This window comes from Hippocampus guttulatus, chromosome 18 (assembly GCF_054856545.1).
Source record: "Hippocampus guttulatus isolate MCC_2025c chromosome 18, RoL_Hgut_1.0, whole genome shotgun sequence".
Taxonomy (NCBI): Eukaryota; Metazoa; Chordata; class Actinopteri; order Syngnathiformes; family Syngnathidae; genus Hippocampus; species Hippocampus guttulatus.
The window spans coordinates 1,852,948-1,879,846 of record NC_141278.1 but is presented as its reverse complement, the minus strand read 5'-3'; the positions used below and the strand labels follow the sequence as shown (position 1 = coordinate 1,879,846).

The 26,899-nt window shown below is 46.7% G+C and overlaps 1 protein-coding gene across 1 annotated transcript; it reads right to left on the bottom strand.

Moving 5' to 3' along the window:
* Positions 1-2,714: 2,714 nt before the first annotated feature.
* On the bottom strand, positions 2,715-26,490 carry trim71 (tripartite motif containing 71, E3 ubiquitin protein ligase). The gene is made up of 7 exons (XM_086137282.1): positions 24,829-26,490; positions 16,680-16,847; positions 12,151-12,285; positions 9,645-9,887; positions 9,072-9,569; positions 8,314-8,454; positions 2,715-8,111 (listed from the first exon to the last, which is right to left on the bottom strand). The coding sequence occupies exons 1-7, from the start codon at positions 25,558-25,560 to the stop codon at positions 7,539-7,541; spliced, it is 2,490 nt and encodes an 829-aa protein (XP_085993408.1). The 5' UTR covers positions 25,561-26,490; the 3' UTR covers positions 2,715-7,538.
* Between the last annotated feature and the right edge of the window lie 409 nt (positions 26,491-26,899).

Genomic DNA, 26,899 nt, shown 5'->3' with positions numbered 1-26,899 from the left:
ATCTCGCCTGTTTGCGCGCTGACCTTTTTCCACACTGCAGCGATTTGGGGAATATGTTAAGGAGGGCCCGAGTCCCTACGGCTGTTTCCGTTGAAGACCTACAGACATGAAGAAATTAGCATATGGACAGCAGAATTCCTGTTACATTGTGGGGTTGAGGAATAACTACCGGTAGTTGACTGTATCAATTACATTCAGTCACTATTTTGAGTTTATGTCAGTGAATGAGAATCTGTGCTGTTGACAAAGTAGCTTCAAAAACACTACCGGGACAGCCCCCCACAAATAAATCCCACCTAGGTCACATTTCATTCCTACATCTCACTAATTATAAAGTACCTCGAAATTGGTTAAGCGGGTAGTCAGCATCTGTTGAGCGTAACCAATAAAGTAACTCGTAACCTTTTAAAATCAAGTCATCATTGACTTGGCTTATGTAAATTACTTGCTACTAACTAGCTATTAAGCACAGGGCAAAAATGTAAACCCAAACACTTTCTTAAGATTGAACTTTCCATCTTAGCAGCCCTACGTCCTGCTTGTGGTTTTGCCAAGCATGACCGCTCACAAGATGCATTTGGTGTAGTACACGTACCGCTCAGGATGGACCAACAGCTAATTTGCGAGGCGGGCAGCAAAGGTCAACGAGCACCACCATGGCTTCCAATTCTACCCACCGTGCACCTGTCACTTTTGATCAATGCACTCGCGGGCTATTCGGTTCGCAAGTTGCGCTACATTACGTGTATGTGTGTCGAACAGACTGATGCGTCGTGACGAGGTGGAGATGCCGGTCAGCAAAGACGATGTTAGGGGTTAAAAGGCCGTCGTGAAAATACGAGGGATGTTATTGGCGAAGCCCTCCCCCTCCTACACGGCGCAGTTGCCATGACGCACCCTGAAAGCAAGAGCCATGTGAGGTTCCAACTCATCTGTGGAGGGATAATGTGATCGCATAATGACACGTGTCCCCCACTTCCGCTACAACATAAAAACTTTGAGGAGCGCCTGTCTCCAAGAGGAAACGCGTGACTCGGCGATTGTACAAGACCCATTATTAGGTACAGTTGAGAATTGTACAACTAACTCCGACAATAACTGCACTTTGTATATATTTTGGCCTGTTTTATTGCCGCTTCTCTGTTCTCACAAAGTCGCTTGCGATCAAGACTTACATATTGTAAAAACTTGTATTAAAACTCATTTTTGGATACAGCTTTTTACAGATTGTAGATGTGCAAGTGTACCTCAAGCCAACAATGACAGAAAAGGCTTTTTTTTGCACCTCAGCCTTAGTGAGAAAAGGAAGCCATTCACACAGCGTATTCGTATTGATGTCACGGATGGTGACACGGAAGGTAAATACGACTCTAAATTGGAGTCAATGTGTACTTGAAAAGTCTTTGAAGGATTTGAAATTCCAGACAGGAGCAATCCTCTCCATTTCCTCCATCTGCTTGTGCCATCTCCTCCCCTCTAAGGAATGACTCTTCACCAGAAACATGAAACAGGTCACGTTCTCAAAACTAAGGGGCTTCTACACCAAAACCATCTCCCAAAAAAGTGCTGGCCGATAATTTCCAGTATAAGGAAGGGATCTTTTACATGGTGGCATTCACCTCCATGATTTGAATTTCCCTTTGTGGCTTAAGCTAAACAAGTTCAGGCAGTGTACAAAGACGCAATCCCATTCCCCGCAAGTGCCTTTTGCTGCCGGTCTGCTCCTGTTAATTAGTTCCTCTGAGACCTGCGTACATTTACACACAACTACTACTACAGATGGTGCGCGCACGCACACACACACACACACACACACACACACACGCACGCACGCACACGCACGCACACACACACACACACACACACGAACGCACCCGCACAAACCACCTCTGCTCCCACCTTTAGCTGTATGGGGTGTTGGAACACACATTTGACCAACGTGTCACTTCAAAATTCAACCTTACACACCATCCTCACTCAATGTGACAATGCTGACATCCAGCGGTAGTGGCAGGGAACTACAGTACAATCATGGGGGGGGGGGTGTCGGTGAGCAGACATTTAGCAGTTAGGGATGGCAAAAATGTCTCACGGTCTGAACTTATAGAAAGTACAGATTCAATTTGGATACTTAAGAAAATAAAAGAAAAAAGTACAGACTGAAATGTGCTTGAGTGGAAAATTGTGAGTTGCAAATTACATAGATAATTGATCACTTCGTATGATAGGAAAAAACAAAAAATAAAGCTACTGTACTGTATATCGACACACTCGTTTCCCTGTTAACGCCCCCGATTTCAATCACCACCAGGAGGTCATACCGAGACACCATTCGAATGCACACATCAGCCACAAAAGACCCGCTCAAAAGAATGAAACCCTCGACAGTATTTCCAAGAAGCTGTGCCAAATAAGCCATTTTGGTGAGTTTCACTTATCACCGTCAGATGCATTTAGTTTATTATTATGTCTGTAGTTTGCAGTGGTATTGGACTGGACTAATAATCACGCAAACGAGTTTGCAGTAATTTCCGGAGATATTAAACCTGTGTTTAGACATATGAAGGTTTACTTCTGGAGTTGAACCAGCCCCAGTAATGACCACAATGGAAAATCTCAACTTTTCGGAATGCAATAAGGTTCGTGCCAAAAAGGCGCCAAGAACAGTCTTTGAGGTTCCGCTGGCTCATGTGAAAGAACACCAATCACACGTGTTGAAGTCAGACATCCATCTTTATTTAAGTGTAAACAAAGAAACCAAAAACAATAACAACAGCGGAAAAAAACTGCATAGGAAATGTTTAAAGTCCTCAGAGTACAGCGCGAGCAGCAGGTGGCCAAATATATTCTACAGTCTCCTTTGCCTTATTTAGACTTACATCTGCACTTCCACTCAGCACAAAGCGTGTGTGACGGACTGACAAACACTCAAACGCGCGCACACACCCACACCCACACCCACCAGCCCTGATGAAGAAGCGCCAGCAGCACTCATCTAAACTCGGCGGGCCACATCCAGTCGCGCTGCCTCTTGGGACTGTGAGGGGTTTACATTCAGTGGAGATCTGCTTTGACAACAGATGAACAAGAAACAGCCACTCCCTCTACGCCGCCTGCTGGACCATCACCGGTTGGACTAAAGAGGGGCAAGCCCCCCCTCAAGCTCCATCCGGACAGATGTTAACGCTGGTTTGTGCCACCCGCCGCTACAAATATTGCTGATGTGGGAATGCGGTGGCAATGAATACGGACTTGTGCTGCGGTCCAGCGGCAGGTTGTCGAGAGCGGGCATCGGCCGGATGCTGAACCCTTTTCTTCACAAAATACATTCTAAAAGGGCCAATGGGCATCAGATGGTGTGTGGTGTTTGAAAATTGTGTAAAAGAAACAAAGAGGAAGATAATGGGGGGTGGAGGGGGGGTCATTAATCAAAAGAAATATTTTGGATTTCGATTTTTTTTTTATTATTATTTAAATGGGAACACAAAAGAATCAGACTAACGCTAAGATCCAAAATGGGGAAAGGGTTAGTCGAAGGGGTAGGGGCGATCTACTTTTATTTCTAAAAGACACATTTCAATGACGCCAGCAGCACGCGGCTGCTGAGAACTACCTGAGATATATTTTAATTTCATTTCTAAATTTTCACCAACCATTTTTTTTTGTCTTTACGTTCGATTATACAATCATTAAAAAGGAGGTCTAAGACCTCGCACACAACACCCGGTGCAGCTTCGATTCCCCCCCCCCCCCTCTCATAAGTCACAAGAGAGCAAGAAATGAGACAGTCGGCGGGATGCGCCGCCAACCCGTCACATTGTTAGCAGCCGTCACCCGACTTCCTGGATTGTCAAAAAGAGGAAGACGGCTGGCTGCTGGTTTGTGCTAGACGAGCCAAACTGGTGACCCTGTGACAAGGGGGCTCCGAGAGGCTGCCCCGTGTGAGGCGGGCAAATCAATCGATTCAGAGTGGCGAGTTTTAGAAGTTTCCGCATGTAAAGCGCCTGAGCTGCGAGGCACGCAAAAGAAGCCTCAAGATGTTTTCTGCCTCCGATGTTTGTTGGGAATCGAGGCGTTGGCTGACCGAACAGGTTGTGCTCTGCCACCGATTACAACGGCAAAAGGTCAATCCCATTCTAGCGCACGCATATTCGTCTTTGGGTACATTTCCTGATCTGATCCATCTCCCAGGAAGTCAGCTTCCCACTCGGGTTTTGCCCAACATCCACCCAAAGAAAAGACATCAATATGAGAAGGTTTTCTTTCTTTTAAGCATGCAACAAAATGAATAAGTATTTAAAAGGTTAAAAATATGGTTTTTTTCCTCTTAAAGAGAGAAGATCTAAGGATCTTAAAGATAGAACTCTACAATCTTAGTTTATCGAAAAAGGATGCGGACGTGGATGAACACAGTAATACTGAAAACGCAAAAACAAGCACGACTGTTGGTATTGTTCCTCCGTGTGCCAAGTAGAAAACCTTTTCGTTAATGACGTTCATCAATGATGGCACCGCAGTCAAGACAAGTCCCGCTGTGGGCATAAATATTGGTCAGTTGTGCTGAAAGTTGAGCAAAGTCTTTGCGTAATTCTTGTGCGGTGAGCGAGGGTTTTTGTTGTTTTTTTTTTTACACTCCCTCCCCCTCCTTTGCCCCTTTAACTAACGTACAAGCGGAACTCTGCGGAGGTCATCGTCGTGAGGTCAAAGAGAACCAGGGCCCAGCCCTCGTAAGTGCACGCCATCGGAGAGATGCAGGATTTATCCTGGGCTGCCCAACTCACTCAACATTTATATATCTTCGATATCGTGGTCCAGTGGCGTTTTGTCATCAACAACACAGCGGTCCTTGGCACACAACTCCCAGAGATTTTGGCACTATGTTATTGACGGAACTATTTGGTTTGGTTGGTGATTTTTTTTTTCTAATTAAAAAAAACAACAACAACAACAACAAAGAAAATAGGCAATTAATCGTACAGCAAAGTCAACCTCGCGGAGAAGTTTGCCCGATGGGGACACGCGACCGCAACAAGTTTTCAACGGTGCCACAATCTTTGGTCCTCCGGCTATGGGCCACGCGCTGTACTGCACCGGTCAAAGAATGAGGTATAAGAGTGATGTATACACATCTGATGAGGTATGTCAACACATGAAAAATGCACAAAATTAAAAGTCAAAATGAGGTATCGAAATAGAAACTACACAAGTTTGAGGTATATGAAGGAGAACAGTAGCTACAAAGTGAGTTGAGGTCCATAAGCTGACGAAACACTGAGGCTGAATGAACGAAGGTGTCGGTCGGGATCATGTGCGGACAGGTCCTCTCCTCAGAGAAGAGAGCCCGTCGGTAATTCTTTCCACAGTTTTTGCTCGAACACGAAAGCCACCAAAGAACATGAATTGTCGAGTGCGTTCAAGCGGGGCACAGATTGAAATAAGGGCGAGGAGCCAACGCCCACCCCCCACTAATTGGAGGATTTGTTCACAAGGGTATTTTCGGGGCGCGACGGATTGTTCTACATCGGATAGGTGGGGTCCGAAGGGGGAGGGGGAGGGTTCTCTTTGGTTTTCTATGCGGCTGGATTCAGAGAGGATATCCAAGTAATCGTGCAGTGTCAGCGGGCGGCGCTCCAAAACTCCACGAGTTACACCGGTAACGTATCCCAGCATTGAGGATTATTGAAGAACGTGTGACTTTTTAGGAATATTTTAAATGCCAGTTTTTTAGTTGGCCACTGTGCAGATATTCTAACTTTGGTTGAATCTAGTAGTTGGTCGATAGACCTCCATCTTTAGAGGAATGGTCTACTAGCGCACAGGTCTGAAGGTGCTTCCTGAGACCTGAGCGTTAATAAATTGGGGTGAGCTCGGGTGGTGGCGCCCCTTCGTTGGTTCGGAAGAGGGCGGCTTTCAACCGCAGCTTACGTCCAAAGGATTGTACAGTGAACCGCCGCGTATTCGCGGGTGGGCATTCGCAAGGTGCCGGGGAACGCCAATGCCCCCAAGCTATGTTGAAGCGAGTTTGAGCTTCGTTCGGACAAACAGTGCTTTGTCACCATCTAGTGGCGTCTAGAGGCAATTAAACCCTTTCGGGGGGGTGGGGGTGTCAATTAGGCATGGATTTTCGCGACAGGGCTCAGTCCATATCCCCGCGAACAGGAAGCGTTCACTGTATTGTCAAGTCTTAAGTCTATTTGATGTTCGTCCTCTGGACTCTCTACTTCAGAGGCATTTGTCAAACACTGCCTCGGGGGAAAAGGTGTCATTTAACTACGATCAAATCTCTACTTTAGGATCCCTAATAGATCCCGATCTTCGAAAAATGTATCCCCCACATTCATTTGTGGGTCCTCCCTTTTCGGAGGAGAGCAAGCGGTCCCTGCATACTCATCTTCGCATCCTAGTTGGTCATGCAGTTGACTGGACCTTTACGAAAACACAAATCCAGTCGAACAATAGGTCGAAAAATCGGGGGCCTCGGGTAAAGGGCACAACGTTTTAGAATGTCATCACAGGCCTGATCCGCTATAGTGAACATACGAGTGAAGCTTAAAGGAGGCCTGAAAAGCGCCGATCTTTTCTAATCAGCCGACGTATTACCTGAGCTCGTTTTTTTTTTTTTTTTTTTAAATCATGTCATTGTGGCATTTTCTTCCCACGTTCTGGTTGGGCCGTAATGCCTATGCAAACTCAAGCATAGCGATGAGGGGGCAATGTCATTAGCCCCCCCCAAAAAAAACAACAAACAAACAAAAAAAAAAACCAAAAGAAAACAAACATCCCCAAAAAAACATTTGCCTATAATGGAAACGATGAAGACACTGCCGTCCTGTACCCTAATTCCTTTTTAGCAAAGCCTTCTAATAATAAGGAATCATGCAGCCTCGACAGCGATCTGAGTATTGTCTCAGCAACAACATTCAGGAGGTTCACTTAATTCCGATTTCTTTTTAAAAAATGCACAGCATGAATTCCATTAATCCTGTGCAAATAAAACGACCAAATAGTCTATTTTTTCCTTAGTTTTGTCTCTCTTAAATAAAAGTATAGAGGTAGGCTTTTCTTCTTTGTAAAACTTCACGGACTAATAGACCTCTGCTCGGTGACTATGAGTACATTCATAAAGAGCTCAATGAGGTAGGTGTGGAGCAGAGGGTACGAGGTTTCAAGAAAAGTGAGAAATTCCCTGAGAAGGATACTCGAGAAGAGCTTACAGACAGAAGAGAGCAGCTCACCATGAGGAAGGGAAATAAATGGCTCTTTTGTTGCTTCTGATTATCCATTTGTAGAGGTCCGCGTTGAAATTACATACGGCATAACGGATTGACTCGGGGTGGCGGGAGGGGGATTCAGATTTGATTTCCCTTCTCATCAACGTGCTCTCAATCCTCTGAGCTCTCCTCCTACCATTGTGTCACTTTTTTAATTCATTCTCTCGCCTCCATTTCTTTTGGTGAGAAAAAAAAAACCACACACACAAAACAACAAAAAAAAAAAAACAGCAAAAGGCCAAATAGAGGGAGCGAATGTTCCGTTTCCTAGAACTTGAGGATGCGATTATTCCCAAAGTCAACGACCACAATGACGCCGTCCGGTGTCACGGCCACCCCGGAGGGACGATCCATCTGTCCAAAGCCACTCCCCTGGGTTCCAAATTTGCATAAGAAATTTCCGTTGGGCTCAAACACTTGCACGCGGTGGTTGCGCGAGTCTGCCACTATGATTCGGTTCTCCTGGTCCACGGCCACACCTTGGGGCCTGAGGAACTGACCGTTACCGATGCCCTCGGAGCCCAGGAAGCGGGCGGACTGGCAGTCGGGCCGAATGACCAGGAGCCGGTGGTTGTTGAAGTCGGTCACCACGAGGTGGTCCTCGTGGTTGAAGGCCACACCTCTGGGTGAGTCAAAGTGTTTCCACAAAGCCCCCTCGAAGCCGTACTTGTTGAGGAACGAGCCGTCGGGGGAAAATAGCTGCACGCGGTGGTTCCTGGTGTCGGAAACCAAGATCTTACCCTCAGAGTTGACGGCCACGTCCCAGGGATAGTTGAACTGCCCATTCTTGGTGCCCTTTTCCCCAAACTTCAGCAGGAACTGCCCCTCAAACGTAAACACCTGCCAAGCAAAGCAAATCTGTCAGGGCACATCCTGTTTAATTGCAGGGGGGCGAACGGCGAAGGAGGTTTGTTTTTACAAGTGCCGGAGTGAGTGTAGCCACTTTACGCAGCCGCTTCGGAACTCGCCACCACAAATATTTGCGTTTGTCAGCATGCGCGTTTGGCAACTTTGACAGGTTCTCGCGAGTGCAATTCTGTACCTGCACACGGTGATTGTCCTTGTCGGCCACAACAATTCGTCTCTGACCGTCGCAGGCGACCCCGGCCGGCCGATCAAACTGACCGGGTCGAGAACCCAGAGAGCCAAACTTGTGGTGGAATGCGCCGCAGGGCTTGAAGATCTGCAGAGGGTCGAGAAAACTTGTCATTAAATTCAAATATTTTTTTTTTAAATCAAGTGGAAATATTTCAACAGTATAGTCTTGTTCTAAATAACTCAGTTTTACGATTATACTCGAGAGACTGTCCAGATATTTGGTGGGAGGTGACACTTCTACCCAATCAATGGGTCCAAGCCAGACCTACTGCTACACACATGACTAGACTTGCATGCGGGTCTTGTGGAATTGAATTTATTTAAATATTATCTTGACTAGACTTTAATAGCCTCATTTTTGCAAATGTAATTTATTAGGTGGGGGGGGGGGGGGGGGGAAGGTTGTGTGCACACAGAAAAAATTGTATTACTATCGGGTTATGGGGAGTTTTGGAGTTCAGCGCGCCATAAAAAAAATTGATTCTGAAAGGAAACAAGACCTCTTTTGCAATATCCAGTGTGTACTCTTATGCCCGCCACACGCAAAGCGACGCAGCTGAACATGACCTGAACAGTCGCAAACAAATTACCGGTATTGTCGGCGACTCACGCCACCACAACTGGCAATTGACCAAATTTGAAGCAGGACTTGTTCAGGTGACCCATGAAGTGCTGAGAAAGGCAACAAGTCAAGGCTTTTACCTGTATGCGGTTGTTGCTGCGGTCTGCCACCACCACATATCCCTCCTTGTCCACGCTGATCCCCCAGGGACGACACAGTTGACCATCGCCCTCGCCTTCGCCCCCGAACGATGACACTTGGGAACCCAGGGAGCCGTAGCTGCGGCCCGATTTCACAAACACCTTGAAGGGGCTGCCTTGAATGTGCTGGTTGCACACCAACACCGACACAAGGTGCTCCCCCTCACTCCTGGCCACGTAGCTAACCGTGTACGAGCCATTCTGGTGGTCGGTCACCTCTGCGGCGGAGAGGTTGGCGTCTGCCACGGACATGACTATGGCGGTCACCATATCGCCGCCCGAGAGACGGGGCTCGCCGTCGTGGTCGTAGCCAATCACGGTAAAAGCTGCATGCTTGCCGCGAAGCGCGCCGTTGAGCCCATCGCCGTGGGCTTTGGTGACTGGGGCAAAGGCGCCGCTGCTGATCAGGCCCATGGATTGGATGGCGATGTAGAGAGCCTGCGAGAGCAATGCACAACGCATTGGAATTGGTGAGTACTGGAGCATGCTTGTCGAAACCTTATCACATCCTACCTGGTCTGGAGGCGTGAACATGAAACGGTCGTCCTCCTGTGGCTGCATCAGACCCCTCAGTGCTTTGAGTTCGTGAATTTGGGTGAGCATGCGCTCTCGGGCCAGCAGCACGTCAATGTGGCGGCCCTCGTCCAGAACCTGGCTGACGGCGGCGATGGTGCTGTCCAACTTGGTCAGACTCTGGTGCAATTTCTCCACCTGCAGGTACAGCGACTTGGCCTTCAGCTGCCGGATCTTCTCCAACTGCAAGAGGGCGGAGAGGAAGGCGATTGGTTTAAACGAACAGAAAATACACCGAGGAGAGGTTGTTGATCAAGTAGCAGCAAAGAAAGGGCTTCAAACTGCAACATTCAGCTTCGATGTTCTAATTTTGGGGGGTGGGAAATGAAAATATTTTGAACAGATGGCGTTTTTTGTTTTTTTTTACATTTTTTTTCTTCCATGTAAAAAAAAAAGGTGCTCATGTGCCGTGAATCTTTTTTCTACAGTAAAATATGTAAAGCTTGAGGAAAAACTCCTTCATTGTGACAATTTGACAACATGTCCGTCCACAGGATGGCAGCAAAGAGCAGAATTGGTTTTAAGCACATGAAATGTCTCAAAAGCCAGTTGGACTTGATTGAAAAGGAAACGGCCACATGCAGCTTGAACTGTCTACCGTAATCTTTTTCATTTTTAAATATTTTCCCCATGATGGGCTTCCGCAGTCATTTTTGGTTGGCAGAAAAATTGGGAGTGTGTCCAGCAAAACCCAGCCTGCTGTTAGTTCGAGTACTGAGTCAGGAAAACAAAAATGGTCAAAAGTGTTGAAGGTGGCCGTAGAACCTGAGAAGCAAGCATTGGCTCTTACTTAGCGTCACCTAACAAAAAGAGTTGAACACAATAGGCTGACCGCCCTCGGTCCCTCCCGACTCAAGATCCAAAAGAGGGCTCTTTGTTGAGTCTTGGCCTCGGTGGAAGTGCAATTTGCACATGTGAGAGTAGATTTACACTTTATAGTCCGTGACGACAAAGGCTCTTGTTGGCCTTTATGACGGATACCGTGAAGAGGAGCCTCCACGCCAACACGTCGGGAAGATGGAGAGATAAGTAAAGGGCCCCGATAAGTGTTCTTTGTGGAAAGCAACCTAGCCTGCGCAGGGCAACTCCCACACAACGTGCGTCACCGGTCACATCGGTGATGAGTCTAACAGGTCTGCGGTGAGGAAACAACTTGCCGAGTGACTGGAGCATCTCCCCGGATTTGTTTGGCGGACAATGCCGCCTGTCATCATGCTCGCTGGCAGGAAGCTCCCACTGAGCCAATCACGAGTGAGCCGCACTCATCTCATGGAGCTTTTATCATGGCAGGGGGACCGGGAGTGTAGAAAGCATGCCCATGAAGCGGACCAAAATCGGGGCTATCTGGTTAATGAACCATCTTTATTTCCAAATCTCTCAACGAAGTGACTGTAAAATGAGCTGGCAGCTAACACAGCCGAGTCTTAGAGGAGCAAAGGAGCTGATGTTGTTCTTGTTCTCATTTGGGGTCCAAACTGAAACCTCACCTTTTGGTCTTTTTCAGAATAGACCTTCCATAACAGAAAGCAGAGGCTCTCATCTTGAATGGATCAACAGAGTTCTCCTGCAGAGATCTCAGGTTTCAGGCGCGCACTAGGCTCTGTGGCATTCCACTAAGTCCACACTCCTTGTAGAAAAGCTGAGAATTTACCACAGCGCGGCACAGCCTGACATCCTTTTCATGGCTAAAGGATTCAATTGAATTAAAGAGACATTTACGGCCACACCGAAAACCATAAATACATCCATGTGCTCTAGCTGGGATCCAAATCTCCACCAGCGCAGATGTAGACAAGCGAAATTGGTCAAATTGTTATTTTTTATTATTACCTGGTCTGCTTAGAGCGCCGTCAATAATTTCAGGCCAATTTGACATCTCCACCATTCTTTAAAGCCGCAGGGTAGCCACAGGTATCATAGCAGTGTGGCCCTCCACAACAGTAAATGCATTCTTAATCAAATATTCCAAAGGGAATTCAAAACTATGAACCACATGCGATATTGACATGGAGCCGTACGACACCCATGTACACCTTCCCTACTTATGACTCAGCTTTCATCTGACCCGACTGGTATTCCTGCCGCTCTCGCCGGCATTCCTTCCAGTTTAGTGAGCAGACAGAGAAAGTACAGAGCATCGCAAATCTTACTGACAACTGCCCTCATAAACGCAACAGTTACGGGAGACTGCAGAAATCTATGACTCCTCTCAACGCGTAGTAAGTCAGTCGGTTGAGTCACTATTGGGGTGAAGGAATGGGGGGGCGGGGGGGTGTTACGCGGGAGGTTGGTGTCTAATGACTTTGTCAGGGCGGCTGTGAGTTGGGCGGTTGTGTAGGAAAGACTGAACGGGGGACTGACCCGCAAACTCATCACAACTGTGGGGCAGACGGGCGGGCTGTAAGCAAGGTGAGACGAGGTCAACAAATAACAGGAAGAGGTTTACCTTCCACAGTAGTTCACACTCCCTCTCCTCCAACGCTTTCTTATGTCGGAGGACCAGGGCCTTCACTTCGGTCTGGACCACCTTTGCCTTAATTTCCACCTGCTCGGCGATGGCCTGGACCTTCTCCATGCTCAGCTGGATGGGGAAATAACACAGGTTTGATGTGATCTAACTTTTGAAAGGAGGACATATCCTGCATGCTGTGGATGTCGGGATGAGATGAAACAAAAGTAAGCTTGGCCTGTTATTGCTCACAAGGGCTCGAGATGACCCCCGCACACAGGATGCGGGGAATAAAGCAACATTCAAAGCAAGGGGGGGCTTGGCGGGTGAATGCGCAAACATCTGCTTGAATACGCCCAGCATATACCGAACAACCTTTGCAACAGTTTTTCCCTCCCTCGAGAATAACCCTGCATCACTTTGCTTTATAATGTGAAAATACATTTCGCTCCCTTTGGTCAAAACATGCATGTTGAACATGATCCCAATGAAATGCTTTCCTCAATAATCTGAAGCATTTCAAGCACGACAATGAGCCGTCAAACTGGATGGTTGTCACAGTATCAACGCAACCCCCGTGAGCTTTCATGGTTTTCTCATGTACGGGTGAGGCAGGCCAGCTCATTGAAATATTTTGCAGAGCTCAGATAAAAAGTCAGTGAATCGCCAAGTTGTGCGGCGTATAAATGGGCAACATCTTTTTGGGCAATTTTCAGCGCCATTCACTCTGTTCTCGCCTTCCACAGGGCTCATTTCTTGTCATACAGGAACAATGCGAGAATGTCTCTGCACATGCTATTTGTTTCTGAGCAAGAATGAAAGTTGTTGGGCGCGTTTTTTGAAAAGTAGTTATTAGAGGGGTTGAAAGAGGTGCTAAATATAGCAACAAAGTAACTACTTTGGCAACACTAACAGTGCTTTTGTAAACTAGCTCTACTCCGTTCACAGCCATGTTGTCGGTGTAGATCAGCAAAGTTGCGCTTTGAGCTAAAGAAGTTTAAAAAAAAAAAGATCATAAACGCAAACTTCAGTTAACTGGGTCAAATAAATAAAGTAATTGGTTCACCCTATTGTAAGGATAAACATTTTCCTACTATGAATGCTGTAGCTTCAAAAAGGAAATCATGAGGTACAAAAAATTTTCAGTAAGTTAAAAAAAAAAAAGGTAATGCAATCATTTTTGCTGTTTTTTTTAGAACGTGCTTAACTACTCTTAAATTATGACAATTTGCATCATGAATACGTTTAAACTTGACAATGCACAATTTGTGCCAATATTTATCTGGCTGCTCCGATGGGGGTTGGAGGGGGAGGCGGGACCTCACAGGGACAAAGGGGAGGTGGGATAAGGCTGCCTTTGTGAAACTGGCCGCAGGGCTCAAGGGTCAGTTCAAGCTTACAGGTCATGATCTGCAACCTATGTCTTAGGACACATACCGCACGCCCCTCCCCGCTGCAAACCCTGCCAGAACAAAGACCGGCAGCAGGGTCTTTTTCTACTCTTTGAGGTGGCCATCTGAAGCGACAACTAAATTAGTCTTCCGGAAGGTGCGACAGAAACGGAGAAATCCACGGATGGCCACGTCTTGTGTGTCACCACACTCCCATTTTTTCAGTTGAGCAGTCAAATGTAATGATATTGCCGATCTGTTAGGAAAATGCTCCGGTCAATATTTACTCAGGCAGGAGAGCTTCGTCAACGACCACTCTTTCTTCTTCTTATTTGAGAGTCTGTGTGTCCCGTGGCAACACGCTGCCTCCCTCGGGTCAGTCTTGGTACTAGACGACACATCTGGTTTGCGGGAGGACACTTGGATTGCCGGTGGCGATATGGTTGAGCGTGGTGTGCTCCGTTGGTCATCTCGAGCACACCAAATGAGTCAACGTTTCCAGACGCTGCCTTTGAGATTTTTTAATGAGATTGTCCCTTTAACTTAATATTTGCTGTATTAAGTCCATGTTACTGTTAGAAATGCATTTTGGTCAAGCTCCCACACATTTTAAAATCTTCAATAAAAGCAAGCAGACAACATACAAACAACATCGTGGAAATTTCGAAAGCCACATTCATATTTACTGAAAATAGAATGTAAATGATCAATATGACTTACTTTTATCAAATAACTTGGTTTGAAAGGCAATTGAGAGTGATATTAACCCAAACGCCAGCCCATTCTTTTTCCTGCCTATTATGTCATCTGTGACAATTTCAAAAGCGGTTCGGGTGTTAAAAATCAATGTGTACACATCCCACTTTAAATAACTATTCTATACAAACGCAACATTATTTTGTTATTTTTGCCTATTTTAGGTGCCGTCGCTTGCTCAAACTTTCCGCATATGACTAGCCGAGCACAGCTTGCTACACAAAGAGGGTCAAAGTGACCAATCAGATCGCATAGGGCCAGAGCTTGGGCCAAACGGGAGACTCACAAGACCAGGGTCAGAGGTCAGGGAAGATAATGGGGGTGGAGTGGGCGGAAATTTCCTACCTCAGGGTAGAAGTGTGTGTGTGTGTGTGTGTGTGTGTGTGTGTGTGTGTGTGTTTACATATTATCTGGCGTCAGCATTTACTCCTGCGGTGACCTCCGACAGAATGGACAAGCAAACACTAAGTACGCGCACAACGTGTCGCCAGATGGTCGGCTAGCTTCTCTTGAAGCTCAGCTGCTAGCTTGAGACCCTGGGATTTTTTTAAATAAATAAATAAATAATGCACCCTCTGCGGGACCTGGTCTCAATTTCAAAGTCTGCTCCACGTGGCGAGAGCGCTCTGACATTTGCCAGAGAGACGTTCCGCGTTAGGCTAAAGGTTTTGGAATTTCGGTAAGACCCCGGGTGAACTCAGAGCCACACATGCATGAGCGAGTCACACAGATGTAGGTCACCGAGATAGGGGAGAGGTGGGGCGCGGGTTCTGCTGAGGAAATTGTGTGCGCTTGCATGTACCATGACCTTAGATAGCATTTCATGTTTCCACCATGTCCTACCAAGGTCATAAGTGTGTGTTCTAAGAGGACTGACTGATAGGGGAGTTGACTTAAAGAGCACTTATCTGTTGGAATGTTGACAGTTTTTATAGATCGCTTTTTACACACTTTAAAATGACAGAGACAAAAAAAACCCACATTGGCATAAAAGAAAAAAGTATCCGTGTCTATTGACAAAATGGCTGAATTAGTTGGAAATCAAACAAACAAAAATAAAATGCTCATTTGGAATGGAAAATGACTTTGGATAGACATGGCATCAAAACAAACCAAATCACTTCATGTGCAACGTTTGAATATATTTCTCTCTGTGTAACGTGGGCCCTAAAAGGGCAGCCCTCCCCCTCTTCATTCCATAATTGGCTAAATGGAAAGAGGCAGTAAATGTCTGTGAGCGTAAGGATGGGGGGGGGGGGCACAAGGGGCCATGTGAACAAGAGGTGGGCAAAGCGTTCCACGTCTTTCAATGAAGACGGGATTTTTCCTTTCTCCCAAATCCTTTAAATACTTCATCTACCCTCCCCCCCTCATTCTCCTCTCCACAACCCCTCCCCCCTTTGACCTTCATCCCCACCCCTGCCAGACCTCACCCCCGTGTGACCCGCCCCCTTTCAGGACCAGCTGGACTTCTCCAACTCAAGCGGAAAAAGAAATCCAGGGACTGGTCACGACTGTGCCTCCCAGCCTTAGAATAATGATGGATACACAGATTATTGGTACTTTCTGCCACCTAGCAGAGTAGCATCTCAATCTTCTGCCTGTTGCGACGTGTTGCCGGTTCATGACACGCTAACGTCTCACTGCACAGTGGTTGGGGATCAAGATGTAGACATGCATACGTTTGGAATTGGGTGATTTCACATCAATATCGTCAAGCAAAGGAGGACAACACGGCCGTCGAATTCCGCCTATTCACTCCATACTGCACAAGGATCCATTTGGGGTAAAAATGGGCACTCAAATTTCATATAAGCACCTGCATGCCCTGCTATAAAAGCCCCTTTTACACTGGCTATATAAAAGCCTTTTTTACTGCGTCGCTGCCATGTGTAAACAGAACGAGGTGGAGCCGTCCATTTTCTGCCTTGTGAGCTAGTTGGGGAGCCGTAAGTGGGCGAGTTGGTGTTCTACAACGTCTGTGTTTGGTTTGACACTCGACACTCACTTCTCCTGCTCTGCTGTGTCGAAAGCTGTCAGGTAAGTATTGACTACGTCACACCAGAAAAACGGTGTTAACCCCCACCCCCCACCCCAACCATCTTTCACGCACCATAAAGAGCCTTTATCCATTTCATTAGTCATTTATACTTCTTTCAGATTGTTTTCTGCATGTTAAACTATAACTCCTTTCGATGAAATGTGTTTTACTGGTATTTTTGGTCATCTGGAAAAAATGATTTGGATGCGCATTTTTACGGACAGGAAATAGTGCTTCACAGTTTTCATATGATTCATGTAGTCAGACTTTTCGGAACGGCAAAATTACAAAACCGCGCCGCCGCCGTGCAGCGCACGATGCGCCGGTGTCCGACTCACCTGTACGGCCTGTCGTCCCTTCTGTGCATCGGCCAGCAGCTGGATGGTGACGGCCCTGCAGTCCTGCACCGCATCTTGGAGGTAAACAAAAGTGTGGCCCACGTGGCGGCTCATGCTGCACTCCCTGCAGATGGGCACCGAGCAGCTCTCGCAGAAGAACAGGAAAACCTGGGAGGAAAAAGCAGGCGGCCCTTGTTACCATTGCTCCTCGTGACAGCTCTGAACAGGATGAAAACACAAGGGATGCCATGCGAAACTCAAATCCAAACGATCAAATGTATTTCCATTTTCTTGAAGCAGTGGTTGCTGCGTGCACGACAATGCTCAAGTTGAATGAATGAATGACTATAGTTTTTGCTCAACATAAGTTGTAAAAAAATAAAAAATAATAATGGATCTGGGCTGTTTTTGAATCACTTTTTTCCATTCATAATGTAACATCTGTCTATTTCTGAGTGAATAGCGGACCTTCGTGACAATAACAATACTAAATAAATAAATCTCTATTCATTCTTTTCCTGTTATTGTTCATCCAGAAACATGCATGTTTGGTCAACTGAAGATTCGAAACGGTCCACACAGTACGTGTCAGCGGTTGTTTGGACGGATGCTGGATCTTAAAATAATGAATGGTATTAGATGATTCAAAGCGATTTCCTTGTGGCGGAAATATTACAAGCTCAAGAACACAATGTACTTAATTTAAACATATAATTCATGCACACAAGTACATCTGCTTGAGTGTAAACACCCCCCCCCCCGCAAAAAAAGAAAAAAAGATCAATGAATAAAGATTGAATGACCAAAGTCATCCATATGCACGTGTGACCCGCAAGGCTCATAAAAACCTTTCTGTAAAACAAAAACCGATGGATTGAAGTCAAACAAAACTTGATCAATAACCATTCTTAACATGTAGGATGCTCATATTGGTTTTAGTCTACCGGTGGATGCCACAGCAGCATAAGTCGCGTTTGACAGAAAAGTGTCCACGTCTCTTGAGGGAAGCTCGCTGAACCTTTGTTGCCAAAACTCTTTTTTTTCCTTTTTTTTTTTTTAACGCTTCAAACGCCGCCTCTGAGCGCCGATTGGTTGTAACGAAAGGCTAATTAAAGATGCGCTGACCATCATATCCCAAGGAGATGCCAGATCAATGGGCTCCAATAGCAGAGAGCACTGAGTGGATGGGGATGGGCCTGCAATCAATCCATCAATAACAACCATGTTCCCCTGGGGAGGGGGCGGGGCGCATAATCTAATGAGACGCACGTTCACACACGCACAGACTTTTATCTGACTTGCTTCTCCTTTCTTGCGCTTTCCTTTTGACCGAAGCCCCTTTTCGGGGCTGCTTGCTCCATCATTCGAGAAGCCCCTCTTGCCTTTTCCATCCACCCCTTCTGCTTCTCCTCTATTGACATCTCCTAAATTCCAAGGGGACGCGGCATACAAAAGACAGGAATGCTGGGGTGGTGCAAAACAGAGGCTGGGCGATGGCGGACAAGGAGAGCGCCATTTTGGTGCTTCAACCACGGCCCGCGCGCAGTTCTGGGAAAACTACGACACGCGTAGAAGACCCTTATCGGTTCGAGCCAACCGGCCACACCGCATGCATCGTGGGAAACCGAATCAACTCTCCAGCAAACAGATGACCGATGGGTGAAAAGTATTGGGCGTTAGAAATTGCTTCACGAGTTGTTAGTCACACTCAAGTCATTGTAAATTCATTCTTAAAAGACAACACAAATGGAGATTCTCATTGTCTTACGTCTTATCTCCCAGATGGCCAATCACTTGACTTTTTTTTTTTTTGGGTGACGCTACTGGTGCTCCTTGATCCTCCTTGATCGTCTGAATGGTTTTATCCTCAGTTTTGCGGGTAACATATGTTAGCATGAGGTCTCAACATAGTTGGAAAGCCTCAACATAGGCATGTTTGGGAGTGGGGGGGGGGGGGGGGGAATCGAACTTTCTTAGTTGTGAGCAAAAACAAAGATTTTAAATGTTTTTTTTCCCCTCTATCATATTGCAAACAGTTCAATGGGGTTGACAGGTGAAGAAGACCTTCATAATTGCAACATCTGCGATTACATAACACGCAGGACATTTTGGAAGTCCGCTCAATATTTATTGACACACGCTGCCTCTTCGCACGAGTCGGGCCCTTGTCGTTATCTGCCGCTTTCATGAAGCGCAACTGGTACATATTTTCCCAAGTAGGAAACTGGGACACGAATTGTAAGGATCCGAGGAAACAAAAGGAGGACTGTCCGTGACTCTCTTATTAGAATCCTTGTGCTTCTGGCCTGGCGTTTCCCTGCTGCGGGATGGGCGGGTGGGCCCAACATGCCACCACCACACGCCATTTCACTCTCGGCACCGGGCCTGAGCCACATGAGGGGGGACAGGGAGCCGGCCGGCGGTGAGTTATAGGATTTCATTTGCGCACCGGATGTTAGGCTCTCTCCCGCCCTGCCCATTAATCTCTCACGTTACCAATTTACACCGAGACACCACCATGGTGTCCACTGATCGCCGTTTGGAAAAAGCCTTCAAATATATGACGTTTGAGCATTTGTTTTATTCTGACTTAAGACTCCTTTGTACAAGCCAAACCAATGAACGGATTGATATATTGTTTGTTAAATCGAAGGTGGCGTTGGGTTAGGATCATTACAAAGCGGCATTAGGCCATTTGAAGAAACAACTTGCCTCCAAATGAAGTGTGTGAGACCAAATTATTTGTCTTTTCTGACATTATTTCAGTTACGAGCTTCCTATATTGTCAACGCTTGTTTTTATTTGGGGGGGGGGTGGATTCTACATCATTCTGCTTCAATAGTCGGACAGCATTTTGCTGCTTGCCATTTGACAAGCACATACAACGTATATAGTGTTGATTTTTTTTTTCTTTTCCAATGTGATGTATGATACTACAGTGAATCGTGGAGACTCCCTGCAGGCACTGGGAACTAGGGAAGAGGGCACGAACCCAAGGAGCCAGTAAAATCCCTCCAAGCTAGCCCAGTTGGGGGAGGGGACGCCGGCTTCGTAATGTCACACTGCGCTGCCAGAAAATAACTGGGCCTGCTCGACAAGAAGCGCATGTACAAAGGGCTAAACCGTTTGACCGACACTGGCAGGGAGACATTCTACCCCGTGTAAAAGGTATTTCCCAACTGTTTCCTCATGAACCTCGAACCCACATGCGCAGAAAATACACCAAAAGATTCTGGGACACCTTTCCAAAGCTGGAAATGTGATCTCGATGCTGAGAGGAGTTTTTTTTCTCCATTGCATGTAAAATGAAAGTCCAAGAAAACAAAATGTTACTTTGGAGTTGCAAGGGGCTTTTTAATAATTAAAAATACCATTGTATCGCTGTCCAGTGAAGGAGTCTCAAAAGTTGGTGATTGTTTTGTTTAAAGCTAAACAAAGAAAATATTTGGTTTTCAGGAAAATAAACATTCATTTAACAGCAGTGTGATCACCTAGCATACTCAAGAAAAACACATTTTAGTGATAGCTAATAAAAACCACGCAATGTTACATACAACTACGCTTTTATACATCTTACGGCGCATAAAAAAGACACGACATAATTAACTCCAATCAACATTTGCCGAAATGTTGTATCTTTCAACTGCTGGATTTCTCTATTTGACTTCTTTTTCCATTTAACGACGTGTCAACAGGCAGGAGACAAGAACTGTTGAGGTGTGGGCGCACACTGACGCATCACAAAGTGACATTCCTGCAGGCTCTTCACGTCCAATATATTTGGCAGCCGCAATTTAGAACTTCCTGCTCTAAACTGGACCTGCAGACACCAAGTCTGGCTTTTGTGAAAGGAAATTCCTGACGGACAACTCGCCCCTGTATGTGTGTATATACACATCTATTTATGTATACATATACATATATATGTATACATATATATATATATATATATATACTACAGTTGGCCGTCTTAGCATCGCTTTTATCCTTTTCGTAGGCTCAGTGCCATTGATGTTTTATTTGCCCGATTGTGACTCGAGTGCAACGCTGAGGCTCCGAGCGGCTAACGTCAGCGCTACATCATGTCAAAGGGATGCGGACGCTATTTATTTGTGCACATTATTGAGAGCACTATTGGCCAAGAATATGACTTGACAACCCCCCCCCCCAAAAAAAACAGCCTCGCTAAGCGGTTGCCAGCCTAAGTGTGATACTCATTTATCAGCTTTCAAATTATTGTATATTAGGTTTTTGAGAAAATGTATAAGACGCATGAAGGTGGGATCCAGTCTTCTGGGTTTATTGTGAGGGTACAATGTCAAGAGTATGACCTAATACACTGAGGCAAACAACGTATTGTGTAATAAGATTAAAACGAGCTGGGTACCACTCAAGTCTCTCCACCCCCATCAGTTTTCCTTTTCCTTCTTTGTCTTCTCCCTCATTCCAATCTCGTTTTCTCGCCGGCTGGGAGGCCGCCGCCTCTCGTGGCAACCTTCTGCTGGTCGTTTGCCATCAACAGAACGCGCATTTGGACACGCCTGTTGATGTTTTGAAACTCCGCCAGATACGAGACGCCCGAGTGCGGCGGCATGCGGAAGGGGGGGCGGGGGGGGGGCCTCCGATCCGGCGATGCGATTGGACGGGCCTCCAAGCACAGAGGGAAAACAAACCCGCCGTCAGCTGGCCTCCATAGCAAGCACGTGACTAAGTGTGCTACAGTATCTACAGTAGTGACGGGGGGGGCGAGGGCGGGGAAAAGGATCGGGGGCGTGGGAGAGGATACAGGAGGGAGAAGCGTGTGTTGTGGCCACATTATGAACACGTGCACTTTGCAGGTGCATGTTGGCTTGTCATAGTAAGTAAGGCGTGTGACAGAAAAAAGAAATGGCTGGCTGTCACCCAGTCATGTAAAGAACGTAACATGGCTGAGCATTAGCATTGCAAATTTAGTTTTGCAGTGAAGCGGAATGGTAGCCCTTTCTGTCTATTAACTTTATAAGGACCAAAGTGCTCGGTTGGACATCAAAAGCCAGGACACACACACAAACAAACACACACATACGAATGCACACGCATCACACAGGAAACAGGGCAACACCATCTAATTACGCGCCACATGTTGCGCGTTAGAAGCCTGGAAGTCAGAACTTCATAATCCAACTCCGCTAACTATTTGTGCACTCGCACCACAGTCCTATTCACAGGATAACTACGTGCAGATGGCAGGGGTGATTGGAAAAGGGAACGCCTCCGCCACACTCTTGCACGGCCACATCCAGGAGTGACGAAACCAAATTGCGACAGCTGACTAAAAGGGGGGGGTCCTTTAACTTCCATTGTCTCACAAAACAAAAGGCAGGATACAGCGGGCAAAACTTCAAGACATTCTAGAGGCCTTGCTTGAATCAAAAGCATGTGCATGTGACCCTCAAGTGTCCCGAAATGATTCTGGTGCCACATTAGCATCGAAGTAATTCATTCGACTCGACGCATGACTCGATAGAATACAGTCACAGCTACTCAATCAGACTATTTAGTGAGTTTGTGGGAGGTAATTCACAGGCGCAGCCAGTGCCTTTGTCGCCGTGACGACCGTTTAATCTATGGCAAAGACTGACAGAGGATTAACATATCATTAGCCGCTCCTCTGGCCGAGCGGCATGGATTTGGGTGTCGGAGGGCGACGTCGCAGCAAGAGCGGGGCGCTCTTTTGGTGTAATCCCATTTTCCATTTCAACTTCCAAACACAAGCAAGCCTCTCGCTTGTGCCCTCAATGCCACCGACGCCTCAGACACAATTAACACTTGGGTATAATACTGTTTTTTTTGACAGGTAGAATCACATGAAATGAAGGATTTCTTGAAAACATCCCGAGTCAACTTTTGGTACAAGGGTCAACTGCGCACATCATCACATAAACCTTGTGTCAACTGAGACAGGTCCTTAAATAAATAGCTGTGCTACTACAAAATGCCCAGTGGAGCCGTAGATAAAAAAGTAAAGGCTTTTTAGTTAGCTATAGTCCATAAAAACCTCTGGGCCAGACATGACCAGAAATTATTTGGCGATATTATTTGTACGCATACAATAAAAAGGGAGTTTTGCCACAATGAGGTTCGTGTTAATCACCGCGTAAATGTGCAGTGGACTAAACTGCGAAGGCCAAACAACCATCAGGATGACGTGCCGTCGTGCTGGATGATGTGGAGCCCCGTGCCACACGCTCAATGCTACTCGACTCACAGGTAGAGAACGCCTGACCTTCTCTCGTGTCACCCCCCCCCCCCCCCCCACTCCCGGGACCACAGTGAGTGAGGGCGGCGTTACTGGGAAAAGAAGCTCTTACTGGAAAACCGAGCCCACCTATTTACTGGCAATGCAGGGGGAGGGTCACCGCCAACCTTAATTGGTTTCAGCAATGCATTGAAAACTGCAGATTAGGCCAATTGACTTCACCGATGACAATAAACCAGATCTTGGCTGCTTCCACGCTATTGTCGAAAAAGTCAATTGAAGGGCGTATCAGCATTGTGTTCCTCTGGGCTCGGGTTTTGAAGGAATGGACAATTTCCTGTAAATTTCCATCCCAAATTTTTCAACAGCAATCGAAGATGATTTTAGGGAAAAGTATCATTTTAGCACAAGTATAAATATTTTTTTGGGGTCAGATGGCACAACAGATGTCACTTGTTGAACACGTGCATAACAAAATACAAATGTGATATTCGGCTTTACTCACAATTACGAAGAAAAACATTTTCACAAGATGGCTGCCTACTATCTGAAGTACACAAATTACAAAATGGAAGACATATCCTCTCCCCTCATGACCTAGAACATACACAGAAAGACCGTCTCTCCCATCATACGTTATTCATTCAGACCATATGGCTCAACCAAGATGGTTTTCTTTGCAGCCAACTTTATCCTGATCACATGATCAAACAAATAACTTGAGCATGGGTTGTTACTTTGGGGGTCGGTGGTGGGGGGCAGCTTCTGCCCCGAATGCCTTGTGTGGTACACATTAGGCAGACTCTGCATACATTTGTGTGTCAATGCAGCCATTTTGACAATGAGGAACTAGGCCAAGAGTCACTCGGCTCCCTTTGAACTTCTTGCCATACTGTCCCGAGTATGGCTCTTCGCCATAATGCTACAGTGAAGTGCCAACCGATGAGCCATGAGAGATCATCGGGTGTGCTGTGGGAAATGATACGCTTTTTGCATAATTGGCCTGAAGATCATGTGACAGGCAAAGCTAGTAATTATTCTTCAATTAATGAGCAGAAGGTGCGGAATTGACACATGCAGCCACTTTTTGCAAGATTTTGTTGGCTCAATATAGGTTGGGAAACACAGCATGACAGGGCTGCAGCTATCAAGTACTTTTTTGAGCACTCTGTTCTAATGATTAATCAGATGAAAACAGAATAGCACGCATGTGAGGCGCAGAGAATATTTCATCCACTTACAGTCGCCACCCTTACTTTGTCCATTGTGCTATCTGAGATTTTGAAGGTGCGGTAGCTTTAAAAGGCCCGCTGAGTGACGCGGGCATCTGTGAATCAGTGTGCAGCCTTGGTTAGCTGTTAACAGGCCAAACCTGTTAGCCTGTCTGCGTATTGAGGGACGAGCTACGGCCATCAGCAGCTCATTTATAAACGTGCTTGTTTGCTTTCTTACCGTTTGTTCAAAAAAAACAAAAAACAACTGAAAGTGTATTGGCAGCTGTGTCTATCCTTGTGGGGTACGACAATCATTTTAGAGAGTAATAGGAGGCAACATTAAAATTGGCTAACTGTGCGCGTATCATAAGTAGTACTCATTGCATTTTATCATCCTTGTAAAGTGTGAAAGCATGCCAAAGTTTGACATTGTGTCTTTGATGGACTGTTCCCAACTTATTTCTACACAGAAGTCGTGCATAACGGTAATAATAAATCAGCGATCCCTACAAAGCTTCATTTTGCTTCAACTTTTTCTTGTAATAGAATTATTTAAGTTGCTGAATTAATCATTGCGGCAGCGAGTGAGTCAGACTTAATAGATTTTGTTTTATTGCCCAACTTTAAACTGTATCCAAGTTTGTTGCCTTGAAGTCTTTTGGGTTTTTTTTTTAACAGTGCGGTGTGTTTTGCTCACCTCATTGTCATGGTGTTGGCAGAAGCTCATGCGGTCCTGGAAGAGGGAGAGCAGCGCAAAGTTGTTTTGCAGGGACTGGGCGAGGGACACCGACATGCCCGGTTGGCCTGGGCTGCTGTTGACTCGGCCCAGGTGGCGGTTCTCCCCGAGGCGCTCGATGAAGTGGTCCTTGGTGAGCCTCACCCGTTGATGTGCACGCACACAGTTGTCACACAGATACTCTTGGCAGTCGAGGCAGTGGGACGTGGCCAGGTTCTCCTCGTCGCATGAACTGCACTGAGGCTCTGCCATGAGATGCGGGGGGTGCAGATGGCCTCCGTGGGAGGGATGGAAGCCCGAGGACCCCATGCCTCCTCGATTAGGGTGGTGGTGGCCATTCTTGTTCTGGATCTGCTCCTTGGTGCTCACCACCACATCCAACAGGTTGCTGAAGAGGAAGTTGGAGGAAGGCAAGGATTCCACGCCGGCCTCCGAGATGGACACCTTCTGGTCACAGGTGGGGCAACGTAATTTGAGCGGGTCTCCCGGACAGCGCTGGCCCTCCAGGCACTGCCTGCAGAAGGCATGGAGGCAGGGCAGGACATGGAGCCTCCTGCTGGTCTGGCTGGAGGAGGAAGAGGTGTGGGAGGAGGAAGAGGAGGTGGACGAGCTGGAGGAAATAGGGGCCGAGGAGCCACACAGCTCCTTGCAGAGCGGGCAAGTCTGCAGTTCCGAGTCGGGAAATGAAGCCATCTGTGGCGTCGCCTCTAACACAAGGCTCAGTTTACAATTGAGGTATACATTTGGGCACACGTCGAGCCGATGTGTCGAGCTGGTGAATAGCTGTTGTTTGAGGTAGATTCATGAGACATTCAAGTCACTTCACCGGGGAGAAGGGTGTTCATCTGCGCACAGATATGTCTCTAATACATAACTCAGATGCGATGCAAAAATCAACGAGGTAGTTTTTAAACTGAACTATCAGATGGCAGCAAGACGTTATCAATCAATCCCTGAAACGTGACAACATCAAACAACGTATGTGATTCTGCGTGGGAGGCAGGAGGTGTTAACCTAAGGCAAAAATATCTATCTATCTATCTGGAGTGATCGAGTGTTCCGCGTCTAGGTGGAGGGGGCACGGCCTCTCCTCCCCCACCGGTTCGGCAACATGACCACGGAGCTCGGCGTTCTGGTGGGGAAACAAACAGCAGCGTCGTTCAGTTCAGTTTTTATGTTTTAGCCCCCAGTGGGTCACTGTCGGTGGGGATTGGATTCAGTTTGGAGTAGAACCTCGAACCCAAGCGTGGTCGACAATTCACCAAAGCGACAACCACGGAGCGGACATTGCGTGAAAAAAACGTTAAAAACAAACATGTAGTCTCTTATAGATAACGATCATATGGAGGGGAAAGGGAGGGGGCGGTCTACCTCCTAGCTATCCTTCTTTCCCCACGGTGGGCTCGTTTTCGGCGTGGAGGAATTTCACGCAGGCTTTTCCTCAGACAGCATGGGGCAAAGGGGAAGGGGAGGGGGAACACACCAGACGAAAGCTCCAAGCCTCCACTCGGTCGTCCACGCTTATATTTGCTTCCTCCGGGAAAGAACCATCAACACTCGCTGAAGATACGAGCTCCCACGGGCGCGTGTTGCCCTGCCTGTGGCTCCGAGAGCAGCTCCAGTTCGACTGAGGAGGAAAAAATGGACTCACTTCCGCTGCAGGGACTGGGAGGAAGGGGAGGAGCGGACGTTGGGGGTGCACATCACGCGCTCGTACCCGAGTCTGTGTGCGTGCGCGACCGACGTTCGCATTCTGTCGAGACGGGGGGGGGGGGGGGGGAGAGAAACTGTCGAATGTTCATTCATGACTAAAAATCAATTTGTTTCGACACTGTTACGGCTCCATTTAACCAGAATTAAACGCCATCGAATAAAAGCCAACGTCATTTATTATATTTGATTTACAGTCCCCCAGGATGTAGCCTTACTCTGACAGCACATCGAGCTAACATGATTGATGCTAATATTTTAGTGTTGGCCTCCGAAGCTGTTAGTTTGAAGTAGGGGTGCTTTTACTCGGCTGTACGTGAAT